Source organism: Cibotium barometz, chromosome 65 (assembly GCF_041138505.1).
Source record: "Cibotium barometz isolate CiBa-2024 chromosome 65, ASM4113850v1, whole genome shotgun sequence".
Lineage (NCBI taxonomy): Eukaryota > Viridiplantae > Streptophyta > Polypodiopsida > Cyatheales > Cibotiaceae > Cibotium > Cibotium barometz.
The window spans coordinates 16,292,985-16,311,773 of NC_141110.1; the positions used below are offsets into that span (position 1 = coordinate 16,292,985).

At 45.5% G+C, this 18,789-nt stretch overlaps 1 protein-coding gene across 1 annotated transcript in view; it reads right to left on the reverse strand.

The window, feature by feature from the left end:
- Nucleotides 1–14,479, reverse strand: part of ABCB27 (transporter associated with antigen processing protein 2) — an 83,880-nt gene extending 69,401 nt beyond the window's left edge. The window contains exons 1-5 of the mRNA XM_086797457.1: nt 14,161–14,479; nt 11,369–11,419; nt 11,230–11,265; nt 11,065–11,139; nt 10,844–10,968 (exon numbers count right to left, since the gene is read on the reverse strand). Coding sequence (XP_086653583.1) covers nt 10,844–10,968; nt 11,065–11,139; nt 11,230–11,265; nt 11,369–11,419; nt 14,161–14,223 — 350 coding nt within the window. The 5' untranslated portion in view covers nt 14,224–14,479. The remainder of the gene's footprint in view (nt 1–10,843; nt 10,969–11,064; nt 11,140–11,229; nt 11,266–11,368; nt 11,420–14,160) is intronic.
- Between the last annotated feature and the right edge of the window lie 4,310 nt (nt 14,480–18,789).

The window sequence follows — 18,789 nt, forward strand, 5'->3', positions numbered from 1 at the left end:
TTTGAGGGCCTTACTCTCCCCACAGGAGATGCCGGATTATCCATATACAAATGCCATAACACAGCCTAGCATGAGGCAACCATGAAATTCAGCCAGTACACAAGCTGTAGAAATGCCGAGCCAACAATATAATCCATATACCTCCGTGTGGGTAATGATTCTTCCCCAAAAACCACATATCTTCATGCAATAGTTAAGAGCCCTTAACTTGTCCACTCTCTTTTACATAAAATCCAATTTCTTTGCTTTCCGGTGAATTTTACATGATTAGGACAACTCTCTTTTGCATAAAATCCAATTTCTTTTCTTCAGCCGGTACAGCTACCCATTCAGCTAGTACAGCAATAACATGGGCTGGTACAACAGGTCCAGAATCTGAAACAGCAGGTACAGCCCTCCATTCAGTCAGTACAGCTCCCCATTCAGCCAGTACAGCAATAACATGGGCTGGTACAACAGGTCCAGAATCTGAAACAGCAAGTACAGCCCTCTATTCAGTTGGTACAGCAAGTACATGGGCTGGTACAGCAGATACAGCTATCCGTTCAGTTGGTACAGCAAGTACATGGGCTGGTACAGCAAAGATAGAGCCCTTAAATCAACTCGTACATCACTTAATGCAACCGGTATTGTACATAAATCAGCCAGTACAGCTCTGTGCAGCAATCAAGAGGCTATAGAAATAGAGAAACCTTCTGTTGAGGGGAGTGAAGGAATGTAGGAAGTCTCTATGAAGCGTTGTAGACTATGAGGCGAGCAGCCAAAATGGTAAAAGAGAGCCTACAACAAGAGAGAGCCTCTCATGAGCTAGAATGGGAAAGAGAAGGCTACACTGACAAGTGGCAAGTTGAGGTGACAAGTGTGAGGCCTCCTGTCTCACTTTGATCCACTTTCTTGCCACATGTCCCAATTTAAGAGATGGTTCTCCCCATAAACTTCAGCTCTAAAAATATCCCAACTGGTAGACTTTTTGCCAAATGTGCTTCGACATGTTCCCCCATTTGCTTAGCTTACGGATGTAGTGAAGGGTTGTCCAAAAATAGTAACCCTCCTAGATTTTAGGGTTGTATTCCACGACAATCTCCCATTCCCAAAGCTTAATATTATACGTCCTCTAGTCCACCATACTTGGAAATGTCCAGGCTGATGATAATATTTATCATATCTAAACCTGTCAACAGGGTATCTAACCCTCGTAGACCTGCATACACCTCGATCACTACTAGGTGTCCTCAAAACATCCCTGGTTCTCATTGCACCAGAAATAACCACTGACGGAATGCCAAGCTCTTCATCAAGGCTCAGCTCGGAGACACGAGAGTCACCATCCACATATGAGTGACTGGCTCTGCTGACAAATCAGGCACAAAGGGCGGATTATCACAGGAGCTTGCTAGCACTATTGGTGTTAAGCTAGGATGTCCATTATCTCCCACTCTGTTTGGATTACACATTGATGAGCCAGCAGATTTTGTGGACAGAGGGAGGGACAGTGGATCATCTTTGGCAAATCTATATGTAGCTTTGATGCTTTACGTAGACGATGTAGTACTTGTCTCCGATACACAGCAAGGGTTACAGTGGCACATGGATGCCTTGGGAGAGTTTTGTAATCAGAGGGGCCTGACAGTCAATCTTGGTAAAACCAAGGTTATGATTTTCAATACCATGAAGCAAGGGCGAGAGACCACCCACATCATATACCACGACAAACGTGTGGATGTAGTGACTTCATATGTATATTTGGGTGTCACCTTTACTAGCCTAGCGAGGAGGTTCTCCATGAGAAACAGGCAGTTCAAGACAAGGTAGCCAGAGGGTATGCAGCTTAGCTTTACTTGAGAGGCAATGTCACCAAGTGCATTTTCAAGAATCCCATACAAACGGATGGCTTTTTGATACCATGGTCACACCAGCCTTGATGTATGCATCCCCCATCTGGGCTCTAGGACTATCAGCGAGCGGATGGCGAGGTTTAGAGTGCCCACAGATACTTATGTTCTCACGGATGATTAATAGTAAAACCTCGACGCCACATGAGATAGTTTTGGCAAAGTTTGCATCTTCGCCCATGCTAATGGAGGCACTTTTTCAAATAGTGACATTTATTCAGCGAGTTGGGCACATGCCCCCAGATAGATTACCAAGACAGGCCCTAGAGTCATCAGAGCGAGTAGCAGCATCAGGGCGACAATCATGGTATGCAGAGGTTTTACAGTGGTTTTCACTACATGGGATGAGTATGGACAGGCTCCCTCCGTTTCAGTATGATGAGGACCATCCGACCATGAGACTCTCCCGTGTGGAGAGGAACCGATTGATACGTCAGGATTTGATTCAGCTATACACACGTCATACATGAATTGATCCTCCACAGCCTCTTCCTGTGAAGAGGCAGCACTACCACAATCATTTCTTACAGCTCACAGAGGATGGGTTTGTGCAGAGACCAAAGTAAATGGATGTATATATGTCTCATGCCATGCGCGCAGCGCACTACTATTGGGCAGCTTCGGGTATCTTCACACACTCTAGAGATAGAGGCAGGGAGAGCTATAGGAGCCCCGAGGTAGACACGTATCTACAGATTGTGCCACATAGAGGTGGAGACAGAGGAGCATTATGTTTGCCATTGCCCAGTATACTATGAGATTCGGGGGAGATACCACTGTCTCTTCAGGGAGGGATTTGGTCCACTCGTCGCCGACAGAGTTATGTAGTTTCATAATCAGAGATGCTTGGGGGGGTTTTTAATGGAGTTACGACTGTCAAAATACGCAGCGGAGATGATAACAAAATCTGAGATCACAAGAGCAAGTAGAGTGCAGAAAATAGACAGCACAAGAGAAGGAGAGAGATAGGCGTGTAACTCTTCTCTATACACAAGATCCCGCAATGAAAACAAGATACAATAGGTGGGGGGCCATGGGGCCATTTTATATGGCCCCATAAGTGCAGTCGGCCAGTAGATGGACAGCCGACTAGACATGAAATGCCCACGACCAGAAAAAACATCAGTCGGCCAGCATATCATAGTCGGCCCTCACACGTGTGCAGTCGGCCAGCAGAGCAGAGAGCAACTGGGACTACATGTGACCAGTCGGCCAGCATCTGGTACAGCCGATAGGTCCTACACTGCCTCCCACACCCTGGAAAAATAGGGAAAAATGGGGAAAAAATACAGGGAGTGAGGAAAAATGATAAAACACCTACAAAGAGCGGGCACACGCACAACAGAGGCCCTGGTGTCTGATAAAGACAAGAGATGACTTCTAACACCCCCTCTCAACTCCTGGCTGTGAAATCAACCCTAGGGAGCTGGAGTGCCGCCTAAGCGTTGCCTGAGGTAGAGACTTCGTGAAGAGGTCCGCCGCATTGTCCTCCGTCGAACAATAAAGTGGCAAGATGTCACCAGCCAAGATCTTCTCACGTACAAAGTGATACTATATCTCTATGTGCTTGGTCCGGGCCTGGAAGACCGGGTTCCAAGCAATAGCTATACAACTTTGGTTATCACATTGGATGACGGTGGGCTTCTTCTGTGGAAACCCAATCTCGCCCAGCAGCCTCCGCAGCCACACAACCTCACAAGCAGCACCACAAGCAGCCCGGTACTCTGCCTCTGTCGAAGATAGGGCAATAGTTGGCTGCCTCTTACTGCTCCAAGAAACTGCTCCTGAGCCGAGGGTGAAACTGTAACCTGAAGTGGATCTCCTCGTGTCTTGATCTCCTCCCCAATCTGAGTCACTCCAACCTTGCAGTCTGACTCCATCCCCTCCTGTGTAAAAGAGTCCTAAAGCCTTCGTACTCTGCAGATACCGCAAGATCCGCAATCCTACGTCCCAATGAGACTTCGATGGCGTCTGCAGAAAAGAGCTCAACAGCCCCACGGAGAAGCTCAAGTCCAATCTGGTGTTCAGCAACCAGATCAATGAACCAACCAACTTCCGATACTGCGAGTGGCTCACAAGGATCATTAACAGTTAACTTTGTGTTCGGGTCCTTCAGCAAAGTAATAGGCTTGCAGTTCTCCATCCCAAAGGCCTCAAGCAACTCATGAACATACCGCTGCTGAGAGACAAAAAACCCCCTCTGGGTCTGCCAGATCTCCAATCCCAAAAAGAAGTGGAGTAAGCCTAGGTCGGTCATCTCAAACTCCTTTGACAAGGCAACCTTCGTCACGCCAATGTGCTCCACATGACCGCCAGTGAGAATGAGATCATCCACATAAAGGATGATAATTGTAACCATGCCGCGTTCCCGAAAGAGATATAGGTTGGGATCTGCAACCGATCTCTAAAAACCAGTCCGAACAAAGAAGGAATCAATCTTCTAATTCCAAGCCCTGGGAGCCTGCTTAAGACCATACAAGGCCTTACGTAACCTGTAAACCATCCCTTCTAATCTTGGAACAACAAAGCCTGGAGGCTGCTCAACATACACCTCCTCCTGCAGGTCACCATTAAGGAACGGAGATTTTACATCCATTTGATACACTGGCCACCTCTGAGAAGAAGCAAGGGCAAGAACGGTCCGAATCATGGTCATCCGTGCTGTTGGTGCAAAGGTATCCTCGTAGTCGATGCCTGGCCGCTGAGCATAACCTTTAGCCACAAGTCTGGCTTTGTGTTTGTCCACCAACCCATCTGACGTATATTTGGTCTTAAAGACCCATTTGACACCAATGACAGACCGTTTCGACGGCCTCGGTATACCAACTCCCATGTTTTGTTCTTCTCGATGGCATCAAATTCCACCTGCATGGCTTTCCTCCAAGCATCCTGTGAAAGGGCTTCCTTCACGGAAGTGGGCTCCTTGTCCCGCTTAATACGAGACATCAAAGCATAGTTTACCTGAAGAAGCTCCGGGGTATTGCTTTTGTCGCAGACTCTGTGCGATCTTCGAGGGCCGTCCTCTGTGGTCCACTCGGAGGGTAACTCCGTGACACCCGACTCCCGAAGGGTGTCCAACAACCACCTGGGTACTCGAACAGATCGTGGAGCCTCCTGCTGTTGCGGGACTCTACTCCAGCTGTGCGGGCTCAACCTCCTGTACTGACTGAGGTGGATCAACTGGAACAATAGTCTGGGAATCATCCTCAGACTCTTCTGGATCTCCAAGAAGTGGCGGCTCCTCGACAGTGGATACTGAAACATGCTCATCAAAGACCACATCCCGGCTGACAACAATCTCATTCCTATCTGGATCATACAATCTGTATCCCTTGGAAAGAGAATTATACCCCACAAATATAAGCTTGCGGGATTTGGAGTCAAGCTTCCCCCTCTGCTTCTTCGGAATATGTACATACGCATCACTCCCCTTCCCAAACAACCTAGCCAGTCTCACAGTCCCGTAGAGCAACTGAATGCTCCTCAAATTCCACCCGAAAGCCAGTCTCGCATACTTCATGCACTGACAGAAGATGAAAACCAAGAGCAAGGGGACAAAGAACACGGGAGGCATGCTTGCCCCCCTTGCCGTCGGGAATAATCTCCATCCGGCCCTCACTGTGAATCGGAATGGAGGAGTTGTCGCCATGAAAATGCGACCTAACTACCGTTTGTCATGTGCCTGGAAGCACCACTGTCAAGAATCCATTCCCGTGTATCCTTTGCGGTGAAAAAGGCGATGAAGCATCGGAGTCCATCATCTCTAAGTGCACAAATGCAGGAGTCTTTGCAGCTGAGGCTGAAGAATAGCACTCTTCCCAATCCGCTTAGGACACTTCCTCCAGAAGTGGCCTTTCTCGCCACAATCATTGCAGGACCACTCGGCCTTCAGTTTCTCTCGTTCTGTTTCAAGCTTCTTCTCAGAAGACTTCTCAGGTGAAGCCTTCCCTTTGCCCTTGTTGTTATTCCGGGCTTTCGGCCGTTGGCCAACTAAGGCCTCCGAACCTCCGCTATGAGGAGGGTTCGTGAAACGTTCCTCCTGGTCTAGGACCATGGACACAAGCTCCTCCCAGGTAATGGTGCTGAGCCTGCCACTAGTAATCAAAGAGGAATACTGAGCAAAGTGGGACAGCAAAGTAATGGCCATATCTTCTAATGATATCTCCTTCCTAGCTTGGAGGTGTCATGTGCATCATAGATGCCATGGACATTTTCAGGGCTAAATCCAGAAGAGGCAGCCAGATAAAGAGTATGAACCAGGTAGAACCAGGATGATAGAGCACAGAGCACTTTTGGCATTGTAGACTGGAGACAGGCGTGGAGAGCAAGCTGGTTGTCGGCTGCAGGACAGGTGTTGCTGGCTGCACACAAGGCTGTCGGCTGCTCATGGAAGTGGTCGGCTGAACCAGAAAACAGGGGCAGCAGCAAGCGCATCATGCTCAAGGAGGAGATCCAGTCGAGGCTGCGTTAAAGCATTTAATGCACTTATGACTGGCCGACCAGCAGTCGGCCAGCATAAAGGGTGTCCAAGACCCATATAAAAAGGCAAGGGTGCTCAGAGATTGAGTCATTCATTCCTTTATGGAGTGGATCTTTAGGGTCCTAGTTTAGGACATGATTTTGGGTGTTCACCACCTTTTGTACAAGGCAGCCTATGGCTGTAGTAGGGGTACCTTTTTGTACCATATCAATATACTGAATTTCCAGCACCTCTCTCTCTCTCTACTCTCTCTCTATATCTGCGTTTTTGCATCAGATGGTTTTCCAAGAGTGTTTAGGGCTGAAAGAAGACTCCCAGAGCTTCCGCGCATTACATTGGTATCAGAGCATCAGGCTCAGCAAAGCTAAACACTGATTCAGTCCCAAATGATGGTGTACAGGTCCAAGGTACAGGAAAGTACACGGATTCAAAGCCCAAGGCAAGGAACACAGAATCGAGAAGAACTCCCAGGAGGTTTGGTGGTGGTGTTCCACAGTGCCAAAGGGGATGGCAGTCCTATGAGCCAGATAGGTTCTCGGGCAACAGTCCCAAGGGAGGTTTATCCTCCAGTGAGAGTGCCACTCATTTCTCAGGAATGAAGACCAAGACGGTGTTCAGAGTCAGGGCAGGAATGGATTGTGGACTAGAGGAAAACAGATGCATAGATCTTCATCAGAGACAGAGTGGTTTGGAGAACAGGCCGGGTTTTCAGAGAAAAAGGGTTGCCAGGGATGGATGATGACAGAGGGACTTCCAGAAAAGATTATGATAATGACAGTCATCCAAGAGCAGGATGGAATCCCGTCATCAAGTTTAGCAGAGGGGGATGTCATGTGCATCATAGATGCCATGGACATTTTCAAGGCTAGATCTAGAAGAGACAGCCAGATAAAGAGTATGAACCAGGTAGAACCAGGATGATAGAGCACAGAGCACTTTTGGCAGTGTAGACTGGAGACAGGCGTGGAGAGCAAGCTGAAGATCAGATGGCTGTCGGCTGCAGGACAGGTGTTGCTGGCTGCACACAAGGCTGTCGGCTCCTCATGGAAGTGGTCGGCTGAACCAGAAAATAGGGGCAGCAGCAGCAGCAGGCGCATCATGCTCAAGGAGGAGATCCAGTCGGGGCTGCGTTAAAGCATTTAACGCACTTATGACTGGCCGACCAGTCGGCCAGCATAATCACCGGAGGCACAGGGGGTGATGAAGTGCCTGATGGGAGCAAAGAAAATTCACCGATATCGGGCGGAAATGGATCAAATTCCTCAAAAAACTGCATGGGTGAAGAGGAATCAAATTCAAAGAGGGTCTCATCAAAGCAAGCATCACAAGATATGATGATGTCCTCCAACGCAGGATCCCAAAAGCGGTATCCTTTCGACTTCGAACTATATCCCATAAAGATCATCCTCTTCGACTTCGGGGAAAGTGTAGTCCTCTTTTGACCTGGCACATGTACAAACGCAACACAACCGAAAACTCGTAAGTGTGAGACGGAGGGCTTATGTCCAGAAAACGCCTCCTCTGGTGTCTTCCCATCGACCGCCTTTGTGAGATGTCAGAGGAGATACATAGCACTATGGGGGTGAAGCAGGGCTGCCCACTCTACCCGACACTCTTTGGCCTGTACATAGATGAGGTCACGGACTTCATAGACAGAGGAGGAGCGAGTGGTGCATCACTCTCAAGGGTTTTGGTCACTTTATTACTCTATGCAGATGACATCATTCTTATATCTGACTCGCAGGAGGGACTGCAACACCACATGGACCATAGTCACAAGGAATGGGCATTTTTAGACTCGGGAATGTTGGGAATGGCAGCATCTTCCCGTCCCACGTCACTCTATAGTCACAGGGAATGGCCATTCTCAATCTTTTCCGTCCCCAATTCGCGTCCCATGTGACTATGACATGGACGCCTTAGATGATTTTTGTACACAGAGAGGCCTTTCAGTGAACCTTGGGAAAACCAAGGTTATGATCTTTCACACTTCCAGACAGGTTATGAAAGATACAATGATCACATATAGAGGCAGCTAGGTGGAGGTGACAAAATCATATGTATACTTGGGTATTACCTTCACTAGTAATGGGAGCTGTTTCTCCATGAGACAGGCATCAGAGGACAGGCTCACCCGAGGTTATGTTGCCCTTGCATTGATGGAGCGATAGTGTCATCACGCTCACTTCCAGGAGCCTCGCACTAAAGGATGGCTATTCGAGACCTTAGTCACCCCAGCTATGATGTATGCAGCACCAGTATGGGCCCCTAACCTCTCCACATATGATTGGCGTCAGATGGAGAGATTGCAGATCCTCATGATCTCTAGGATGATTCGCAGAGTAAATCATCAGTACCACATGAGATCGTCAGAGCAGAGCTTGCAGTGCTCCCTATGATGGTAGAGGCTCTATTTCAGACCATAGCCTACATCATACGCATTAGAGGCATTGATCCAAAGAGACTACCCCGCTTGGCCATGGAGTCCTCATAGAGTATTGCCACAGAGGGCCATCACCCATCATGGTATGTTGTAGTAGATGAGTGGTTCTCAGCACCTGGGCTCGACACGGATAGATTATTGCCCTTCCAGTATGATGATGACTCCCCATACTTTACACTCCCTCCCGAGAGGAGAGGAATAGAGTTCTGAGACAAGATTTGATCCAGATGCACACCAGGGAGACTTGGTCAGGTCCCCTTCCCACCAAGATGCAATACTACAGAGATTATTTCCTTAGATTCACACAAGATGGATTTGTTAGACGCCCAAGCTATATGGATGTACACATGTCTCACGCTATGACGGTGACTATTGGTCAGATCAGATACATCAGAGCCTGCACCCTTCAGGTCTTGCAGCACCCTTGTCGCCAGAACTTGCACCACTACACCACTCAGGACGGCAGCCCTCTCTGCTCTTCATCTACCACCTCAGGTACCGCAGCACCCTTGTCACCAGAGCCTACATCACCTCATCTTCCGCCGCCACTACCACCTCGAGGGCCTCTCCATCCACCGACACTAACCTTCGACACCGACCACCTCTCAGAGTGCTTTGCCTCACATCGACGCGAGCCTTCATCATCGACCGTGCTTCAGCTCCGACATCATCTCTGAATCTACACTGGTCTTTCTACTCAGAGTCACCTCACATCAGAGGGCTCTTGTACATATGTTCACTCACCATTATATATAGACTCACTCACCTATTTCATGATGTGTTGTTTTGCTCTGATCTCTCGTATGTCTGGTCCTTTCGTCCTTTTTCCCTAACATGGTATCAGAGTTGTTGTGAGCAAAGGGATTGAAGACCTCGAGAGCACACAGCATGGATCGTCTACCCGCACTCCCGAAGGACCAATTTTTCTCACCAGAAGTTGATTCTCCAAACTCTGATCTAGACCACACAGGGAATGGGACTTCTTACTCAGAGGAGAGCCCCGTTCAAGATCTTAATTTGAGAGACGATCAACCCATCTACATCAACTCACCTTCACCACCTTTGCCTTCACGATCACCCTCTGACTTTATCAGACTTTGCTTCCATAGGGGGATACATTCCTTTTGCCAGAGTGCAGTATGGGACCCTCGTATCCTTCACCTTCTCTCATGGTCCCCTTTTTGGCCTGAGAGGGGGTGTGTGAAAATGGCATTTTATCCAGCCCTAAAAAGGGGATTATTCTGGATTTATTAGTTTTTTATTCATGTTTTTGTGTCTTGCTGATTGTCCTTTCCCTGGACCGACCAGCAGCCCACACAGTATATATAGCATAGCCTCTTCATTCAGTTTTTTGTACCACTTCTTGACCATATCCAGTACCCTCTGCTGCTGCTGCTGCCGGCGCATACACCATACCTGCGTTATCATCATCGCTTGTCAGCCTCAGCACATCAGCGTTTTACTACTGGCCACACCTTGGGACAGCAGCCCTCTCTGCTACATAGAGCACTTCAGCGTTTTTCCTCAGCTCACACCATCGGGACAGCAGCCCGCTCTATAGACTCACTCACCTATTTCATGCTATGTTGTTTTGCTTTGAACTCTCGTATATCTGGTCCTTTCATCCTTTTGCGCTCACAAGAGAGGCTTCTACAGGTGCAGAGCCAAAGATCCCAGCCACAGATCACCAGCTTCTTCAGGCCTATCAGCGAGCCAAATCCCCCTCCCCCTGTATCATCTACCTCCCAACAAGGACTCACACTACAAAGAGCCTCAGAGATTAGAGCTACCAGGAGACCAGGACTACCCGGATGCAGACCACCGTATACATGACATGGACTTGTATACACATTTGTCTCATAGACCAATCTAGCCTTCCGTAGACGTTAATATATCTTTTCTTTCTTCTCTCTCTCTCTCTCTCTCTCTCTCTCTCTCTCTCTCTCTCACCGGGGGGAGGGGGGGTATTAATTGATTTTATGATATTAAAAATTTGCATTTCTATGCATGGCCTTGATGAACCAATACCCGATGACAATTATAAGGAAAATCTCCAGCATGGTGTTGTTGACTTCCCTCAAAGCCTTAGCTTGTCCTTGCTCTGTGCCAGCATGTGCATTGACAATATCTATAACTTTACCTGCATACTTTGGCTGCCATGAAGAAAAAGACCAACGTGTGAGAAACCTATCTTTTTACGCATACATGAACTGGAATATTTTCACTTTTCTTCAATGCAAGACAATTACCAGTAATATCTTGGACAAAGACGTAAAACAGAGTGCGAAAGTGGCAAAAACCAGCATGCCAGCCTCAGGTTTTGCCTGTTTTCCCACAATGATTAATCAATCAATTTAGACTGACTATAGTAAAAATTTTGGGAAATTTTTTGGATTTTTAAAAAAAGTACTTGCCAATTTCAAGATGCGACAGAATCCAACACTGCGTGCCTGCAAAATGAAAGTCAAAGCCTCAAAAGCAACACAATGCATGACCAAGATAATAGAGGTGACCTGAAGCAAGGCTTTCAAGTAGACAATTAACATCACATACCTTAGCACCATCACCACACTCGAGATCTGCCAAGAATTTGTTGTCGGATTTCTGAGCATTCACCAACCCATTTAAACACAATGACGTCAAAGTTGAAATTGCTTGGGAAGAAATGTGAAAAAGGAAAGCAATTATTATGCTTATGAAGTCTACTAGACAAAAACAATGGGAATGAAAGGGACCTCCTCCATCTGTTCTTTTCAAAAGTCTCATTTAAAGATGTTGTAGGTGTTTTAAGGTATTGGAAAGGAAGACGGGAGAGGGAGTGAAGTCTCATTTAAAGATGATGTGGGTGTTTTAAGGTATTGGATAGGAAGAGGGGAGAGGGAGTGAGGGGGCAAAAAAAGAAAACTGATGGAAGATTCCTAGGTGGTACAAAGCGCATGCTTACAACTCTATTTGCATTAGAGTGAGAGAGAGAGTTCATGAGGCACTTATCTAAAAATTTGTTTGAAATTTTCCAAAGTAAAAGAGGGAATTCAAGGCATGTGTAGCAAGAAGAGCCACAACAACATTGTACTCCCTACGGTTCTGTAGGGCTTAAAGCCTATAAGCCAACCTTAGCCACAGCCATGAATTTTGTGCATTACAAAAGGTTTTGCAAAGTATGTGTGTGTGTGTGTGTGCGCGTGAGAGAGAGAGAGAGAGAGAGAGAGAGAGAGAGAGAGAGAGAGAGTTCAGTCCAACTTGATGGCTTATGTACAGTTTTTCTTGCCTCTATTGGTATGGACAAAGAAACATCTCTACTTTTATGTCTTAGACCATGGAAGTCTTATGGAAAACCAAACGTCAGAAGAAAGCTCTTCGACTCTTGAGATGTGAATGGATTTGTTCGCCAAAGATGAAAGGAGGGTTGAATATTGTCAATATTCATTAAAATGTTTTGTCAAGAAAAGCAACTCTACTATCCACCTTTTTTTCCCAAGAGCAGACAGTGATGATTGCAGATTTGTGTACTGCACCTAAAACGGATTCTTTTGGCACATGGCAAGGTACACATTGGTATTTACTTCTTGGAAAGCTACAAGGGAAGATACCATGCTATCCTTTCACTACTAAACCAATAACTGATTGGAAAAAAGTCCTCCCCAACTTGCATTGGTTTGGAAGACCTCCAAAGATAGGTAATTCACTTAAGATTGGAGAGTATTCACTTCAGCAAAGTTTTTATGCAACCTCTAGCAATTCAAGAGTCAAGGAAAGCATATTTTCTATCCACTAAAAATATATGTCTAATCCAAGATGTCATCTCTCCGGATGGCAGAATACTTACATTCCCGCAGGTGCAGAGAATATGGAATTTGGGTATGCATTATAGGCCTATCTGGCAAAAAATTAGAGCTTTGTCGCAGCAATTAGAGCTTTGTCACGTGCCACAATTAGAGCTTTGTAGCACGCAGCAATTTGAAGCGATTCCACCTACCACTCGAGACAACAGATTGTTGGATTGGATGCTTCAGAGATGAGTTGGGTTTTCCCAAAGTACCTATGTCACAGCTCACAGCTGCCCGAATATACAGATTCATTATTCCTGAGCCCTAGATTGCTGTTCGTTCGAACATGCTTTGGAATATGGATAAGACAGCCAAGTGGTGTAAACAAATTCTTCAAAAGATTTGGACCAATAAATTGTCATTAAAGCATAGAGTTTTCCTTTGGCGATGCTTGGTTGGAGTGCTACATGTTGGTGAAACTCTTGCCAAAAGAAAGATAGCTTCTGCTTCTTGTTTTAGGTGCTCAAGCCGCAACGAGAATGTCTCAGCTACTATGGGCTTGTTTGTATACCAGAGATTTCTTGCTTAGATTCTCTCTTTCTCGGGATGCCAGATTTCCAGGATGTCATGTGCATGCACATGGACATGCTCATCCCAAGGCTAATCCCGGAAGGGCAGCAGAAAAGCAAATGCATTAGGGCATGGGCAGGGCAGAGGGAATCCCATGAGATCTTGTGGGTGTATGATCATGTCAGGCAAGCACTGGATTGGGCTACTGGACTAGTCGGCACAAAGATAGCATTTTATGGGTTTTTGCTGCTGGCCGACAGCATATGTGGGGTCCCAAGGCCCTATAAAAGGGCTCAGGCCAAAACTTGTAGATCATTCATTCCTTTAGGGACTGGATCATAAATAGGGACTCTTTGGAGTCAAGACCACCTTTTCAAGGCATGCCAATGGCTGCCCAAGAACATGTACCTCTTTGTACCATATTGAATATACTGAAAATACAAGTCGCACTCTCTCTCTTCTCTTCATCTCTTGTATGGGTTTTGCATCTATGTGTTCTTAGAAAGGTGTTTAGGCTTTAGATTATCTCTTTCTTTGGATACCAGATTTCCAGGATATTGCTTCTCCAAGCATTTCAGGATCTTTGGAAGATATCACAAAAGATTGACTGGTTATGCAAGTTTCCTTGCTTGGACACGCTTTTGGGCCCTTTGGACACTCTGGATTAATCATCTGACCTTTCATTCTACACAGATTGACAAGTACTCCTGTTTTCGTCAATCTTTGCATCAACATAGCTACAAGAGATGGATCAGGTGCAATTAGATTTGTTTTTCCAAGAAGTTTTCCTCAGCTCAAAGGGTTTTTCTCTTGTACATTGAAGAATAGAACACTGGTTTTTACAGGAAAAAAAAATGTCTGATGGGAGGGGGAGGGGGGGGGGGAGGGGGGGTTTGGTGTGGGAGAGGATCCAAGCTGAACTGAGCTTTACGGCCAAACATTTCCAATGGCTATCTATCGGTCTATGTGATACCGTGATGACGCAGAAAATGGGAGAAAGGAGAGTACACTTTCGGAGAGGACGTCATAGCGCAGCAAGGGCTCGTTTACTCCACGCTTCAGCTTTGGCATCCTTATCAAAGACTTGGGGGGCTAGCTCTGTCTCTGCACGGTTCAAAGCTTGCAGGAGGTCCCTCTGATCTTGATCGGCAGCAAAGGAAACGGCGATGGCGATGGCGATGGCGATGGCGAGAGTCTGTGCCTGAAGCCACGAGGCTGCAAAGCCAAACACAGAACTGATATCAGAAATTAGGTTTTAACTAACAGCTTGTCTACAAGATACACGGCAGTGATGGGGGCGGAGAAGAAAAGTAGGGGGGCCTCCGTCACTTTTTTTTATGAGAGGAGAGCATTAAATAATACTATTACTAAGTTACTTACTCGTTTGAAGCAACGCATTCCGACACTAGTAGCCGCTATCACGCCCGGCGGTACTAGGAAAGGGTACTTCGGCCGTACCGCTGCGTACGTGGACCCCACACCCCACGCCTTTTACCCGGGTCACTAGTGGCCACCATACACTGGCTACCCGTTGCATATGTACAACTCTCTCTCTCTCTCTAGATCATATTTGGTCTCTTGGGATTGTTCCTACGACATTAAAAGAGCTTCTTCTTCTTCTTCTTCTCTCTCTCTCTCTCTCTCTCTCTCACACACACACACACACAAAAAGAAAGGGGTTGTTCCCACGCCCCTAAACGCAGTTGAGATTCAAGAAATGCGGTATTTTCATTCTGCATCTTGGTACATTGCTCAACACTAACAAGGAAAATCGAAAGACTCTATCCCAATGGAATATCTAGCACAACCTTGATCAATAGGGACGGAAGCTATGGCATGGTTTTTGCTCAAAGGACACGTTTTGAGACGTGTTGTTTGCTTTTCATTTAAATGAAGGTGGTGTTGTTTGCTTTTCATTTAAATGAAGGTGGTTTCTCTCTTCTTTAGGTGGTTCAGCCATGCGGTACGACTACATGGCCTCACCAATTTCGTGTTGCTAATTGGGTAGATTCATGGGAATATGCCCACATCATATCTTCATCTTCCCGGTTATTACTCATTTATGACAGGGAGGAGCTACTCAAGAAGGCTCTTGAATGTGACATTAAAGGTTGTGGCCTCTTTAGGTTGATAAGATTAGTATTTGTTGTCGGAATAAGGGAAGAGCGAGTTATAATTAGGGAAGTTGGTGTGCATTATTAGAGAGAGACAAAGTGTGCTACAGTGCATGTGAGGTTATACAAAACATGGCTTTTGGGTATTGTCATTATGTAGGGGGCATTCGTCGTCTATGGAGGGATAGAGGTGTTATAGGAAGTCACGACCTCGAAACACGTGCGAGAGAGAAGACCAAATTGGGTACCAACAACCCCCCTAAGTGTGTGTCCAAAAGCATCTCCACTTGGGTATTTTTATATATTTATGCCACCAAATAGTTACAAAGCTAAATTTGCCCAAGCTTGCTCTACAAGCAATCTTTACAAAAAATGATTAAATAATTATTAACACACCCCACTTGGGTATTTTATAGATTTATTCCACCAAAAATAGATACAAAGCTAATTTTGCCCAAGCTTGCTCTACAAGCAATCTTTACAAAAAAATGATTAAATAATTACTAGTCCAATCGCAAAGAAGGCCATTCTATTTACAAAATTCGGCGAGCTTCAACAGTGAGCTAGATCAGGATCAGGGAGGTAGGATGTGGTAGGATCATTAGGCCCAGACGAAATCGGCTTTTAGCCATGGTGAAGCTCAATCTTAGGTTAGGGGATTTGTTCTCCTGCCCCATGCAGAGGAGAACTTGTCGTATGGGCCATCCCTTGGATAGACAAAGAAGCGGGTTCTCTGAACTGTGCAGAGTAGTCACCCATTACACGGCTCTCTAACTTGACTTTATCTGGGTCTTGTTTATTGATATTGCACATTGATCCAAGTTAACTGACCGTGCAATTAGATGACAAGATCTTCAATGGGAGGAAAGCCCTGGGGCAAACTCTAGATTCCGGTGTGGAAGTCAAGCCACAAGGTCTGCCATCTCAATAAGAACATGAAGGACAACTGGGCTGGCCTTAACAGGATCATTTTTTTAAAGATTGCTTGTAGAGCAAGCTTGGGCAAAATTAGCTTTGTATCTATTTTTGGTGGAATAAATCTATAAAAATACCCAAGTGGGAATGCTTTTGGTTAGGGGGGTGTTGGTACCCAATATGGTCTTCTCTCTCACATGCGTTTTGAGGTCATGACTTTTCGTAAAATAAGTTGTGAGGGTACTGAAGCTGATGAGAGATGGTGGAGAGACTTTCCTTCAAAGTATGACATGAAACAAGTATTTGAAGAAATCAAGGAGGAGGAGCAAGATGTTCTAAAATGTTTTGGGGAATAACATGATGATGAGGAAGCAATAGAGATCACTTGGGCTAGGGATTGGGTTGCTAAAAGCTCTAGGTCGAACCATAGCAAAGAGGGGATGAGAAATGATTCTATGAAGAACTAGGTACGTGCATCTTTGTGCATTATTGGAGAGCGACAAAGTGCACTACGGTGCATGTGAGGTTGTACAAAATGTGATTTTTGGGTATTGTCGCCATGTAGGGGGAATTTGATGTCTATGGAGGGATAGAGGTGAGGGTAATGAAGCTGATGAGAAATAATGGAGAGACTTTCCTTCAAACTGTGACATGAAACAAGTATGGAGAAATAGAGGGGAGGGTAATGAGCTGATGAGAGATGGTGGAGAGACTTTCCTTCAAACTGTGACATGAAACAAGTATTTGAAGAAATCAAGGAGGAGGATGAAGAGGTTGATCCTACTTAAGAGAAGCATGACATTCTAGACATTTTGGGGAATAACGTGATGAGGAAGTAGTACATTACTTGGGCTAGGGATTGGGTTGCTAAAAGCTCTAGGTGAACCATAGCAAAGAGCGGATGATAATGGTCTAAGAAGAATTAGGTATGTGCATCTTTGTTACAAGGAAGGTCCCCTCAAGGCATGATCTTATTACTTGGTTGGATAAGGATGTTTTGCAAGCTAGGGCATTGTCTCAAGTGTTCTACGTATTGGGCTTCTCACTCCTTCCTATTACTGGTTGGGTATGTTAGCCAACATACCCAACATTGAGCATTCTAGGGCATTATTGTGAAAGCTATAGCATCTTCTTAAGTGTTCTACCTATTGAGCTTCTCACTCCTTCCTACCAATTGGGTATGTTAACCAACATTATTGTACAACCATCTGTAATTATTCCATGTTGCTACCCTACCATTTATAGGGGTAACCCCCACAATAGTGTTGGGATAAATAAGAGCTTATATATGTGTAGCAGTGTGTGAACAACCCCTAAAAAGGTTGCTAGTGTGTATGTGTGTGTTTGCATGTGAATCACCTCTTAGGAGAATGGATAAGCATGCATTAAATAAGGGTCAAATGGTTTGGTGTGAGAAAGGCCTACATAACAAGGGCTTGTACTTCATTTTAATTACATCAATCAATTCCATCATTGGGTTGTGTTACATCATCTCTCTCAAAGTCTTGTTTCTCTGTCTACAGGTCGGTCGCTTCTCTCTCTCTCTCTCTCTCTCTCTCTCTCTCTCTCTCTCTCCATAATGGAGCTTCACCCTACATAGTTGTCTACCTCTGCACTACTACACAATGCTAAACAGCTCTCTCTCCACGATGGAGCTTCACCCTCCATAACCATCTAGCTCTACACTATTGTCCCAACCCTAGGTAATACCAATAATTGGTATCAGAGCTAGCCTATCGATTCTTCCTCTCCTTCCCATTCACTGCAAATCGCTCCTTTTTTTCCTCTTCTAGTCGTTGCCGACCTCCTCCTGCCACCATCGATGCTTTTTTTATTTTTTCGTTGGCACCCATCAAACTATCACATAGCAATGTGTTAAGCCTTTATTCTAAAGCTGGCTAAGCCTTAATGTAAAGAGGCTTTAATAAGCTTTATTATAAGCCTTTATTACAAGGTTTTCTAAGCCTTAATATTATGAGACTTTACTAAGCTTTATTCTATGCCTTATTATATTAAAGCCTTAATGTACTAAGGCTTTAATAAGCTTTATAATAAGCCTTTATAAGGCTTTCTAAGCCTTAATATTATAAGACTTTAATAAGCCTTATTAAACGGCCTGCTATGTCGTGGCCTGAGGTTCCCACACCCACGGCCTGTGGTGCTTGCTCCTATGGCCTAATGTGGATCAATGCATGCCTGTGTGCTCATCGCCCATATATGCCCGGTATAGCTTCTACCCACATTTACTAAAATTTACGGGTGTCTACAAGATCATCTTCTTGCACCAATGAGACTGAAGGTTCTACAACACCATTAATTTGGGAGTTTGATTAAAAAAAAACCTACATCACTTCTCTATGGCACTCCCAACATTGCCACCTCTTCATATGTCAAGAGGTTCTCAAGTAGCGAGCAGCGGGTTCCCAACCTGGTAGCCTAAGATGTTCTCATGCAAAAAAAATTGTGGGATGTGATTTCTAGAGATGGTTAGGATCCTCAAGCAATCGATCCGACAACAAATACAATGGAAGCATTGAAATGAAAGAGCTATTGCATTAATTGGCACATTGATCAGTCTCAACCTTGCAGACACTCTCATTCACCACAC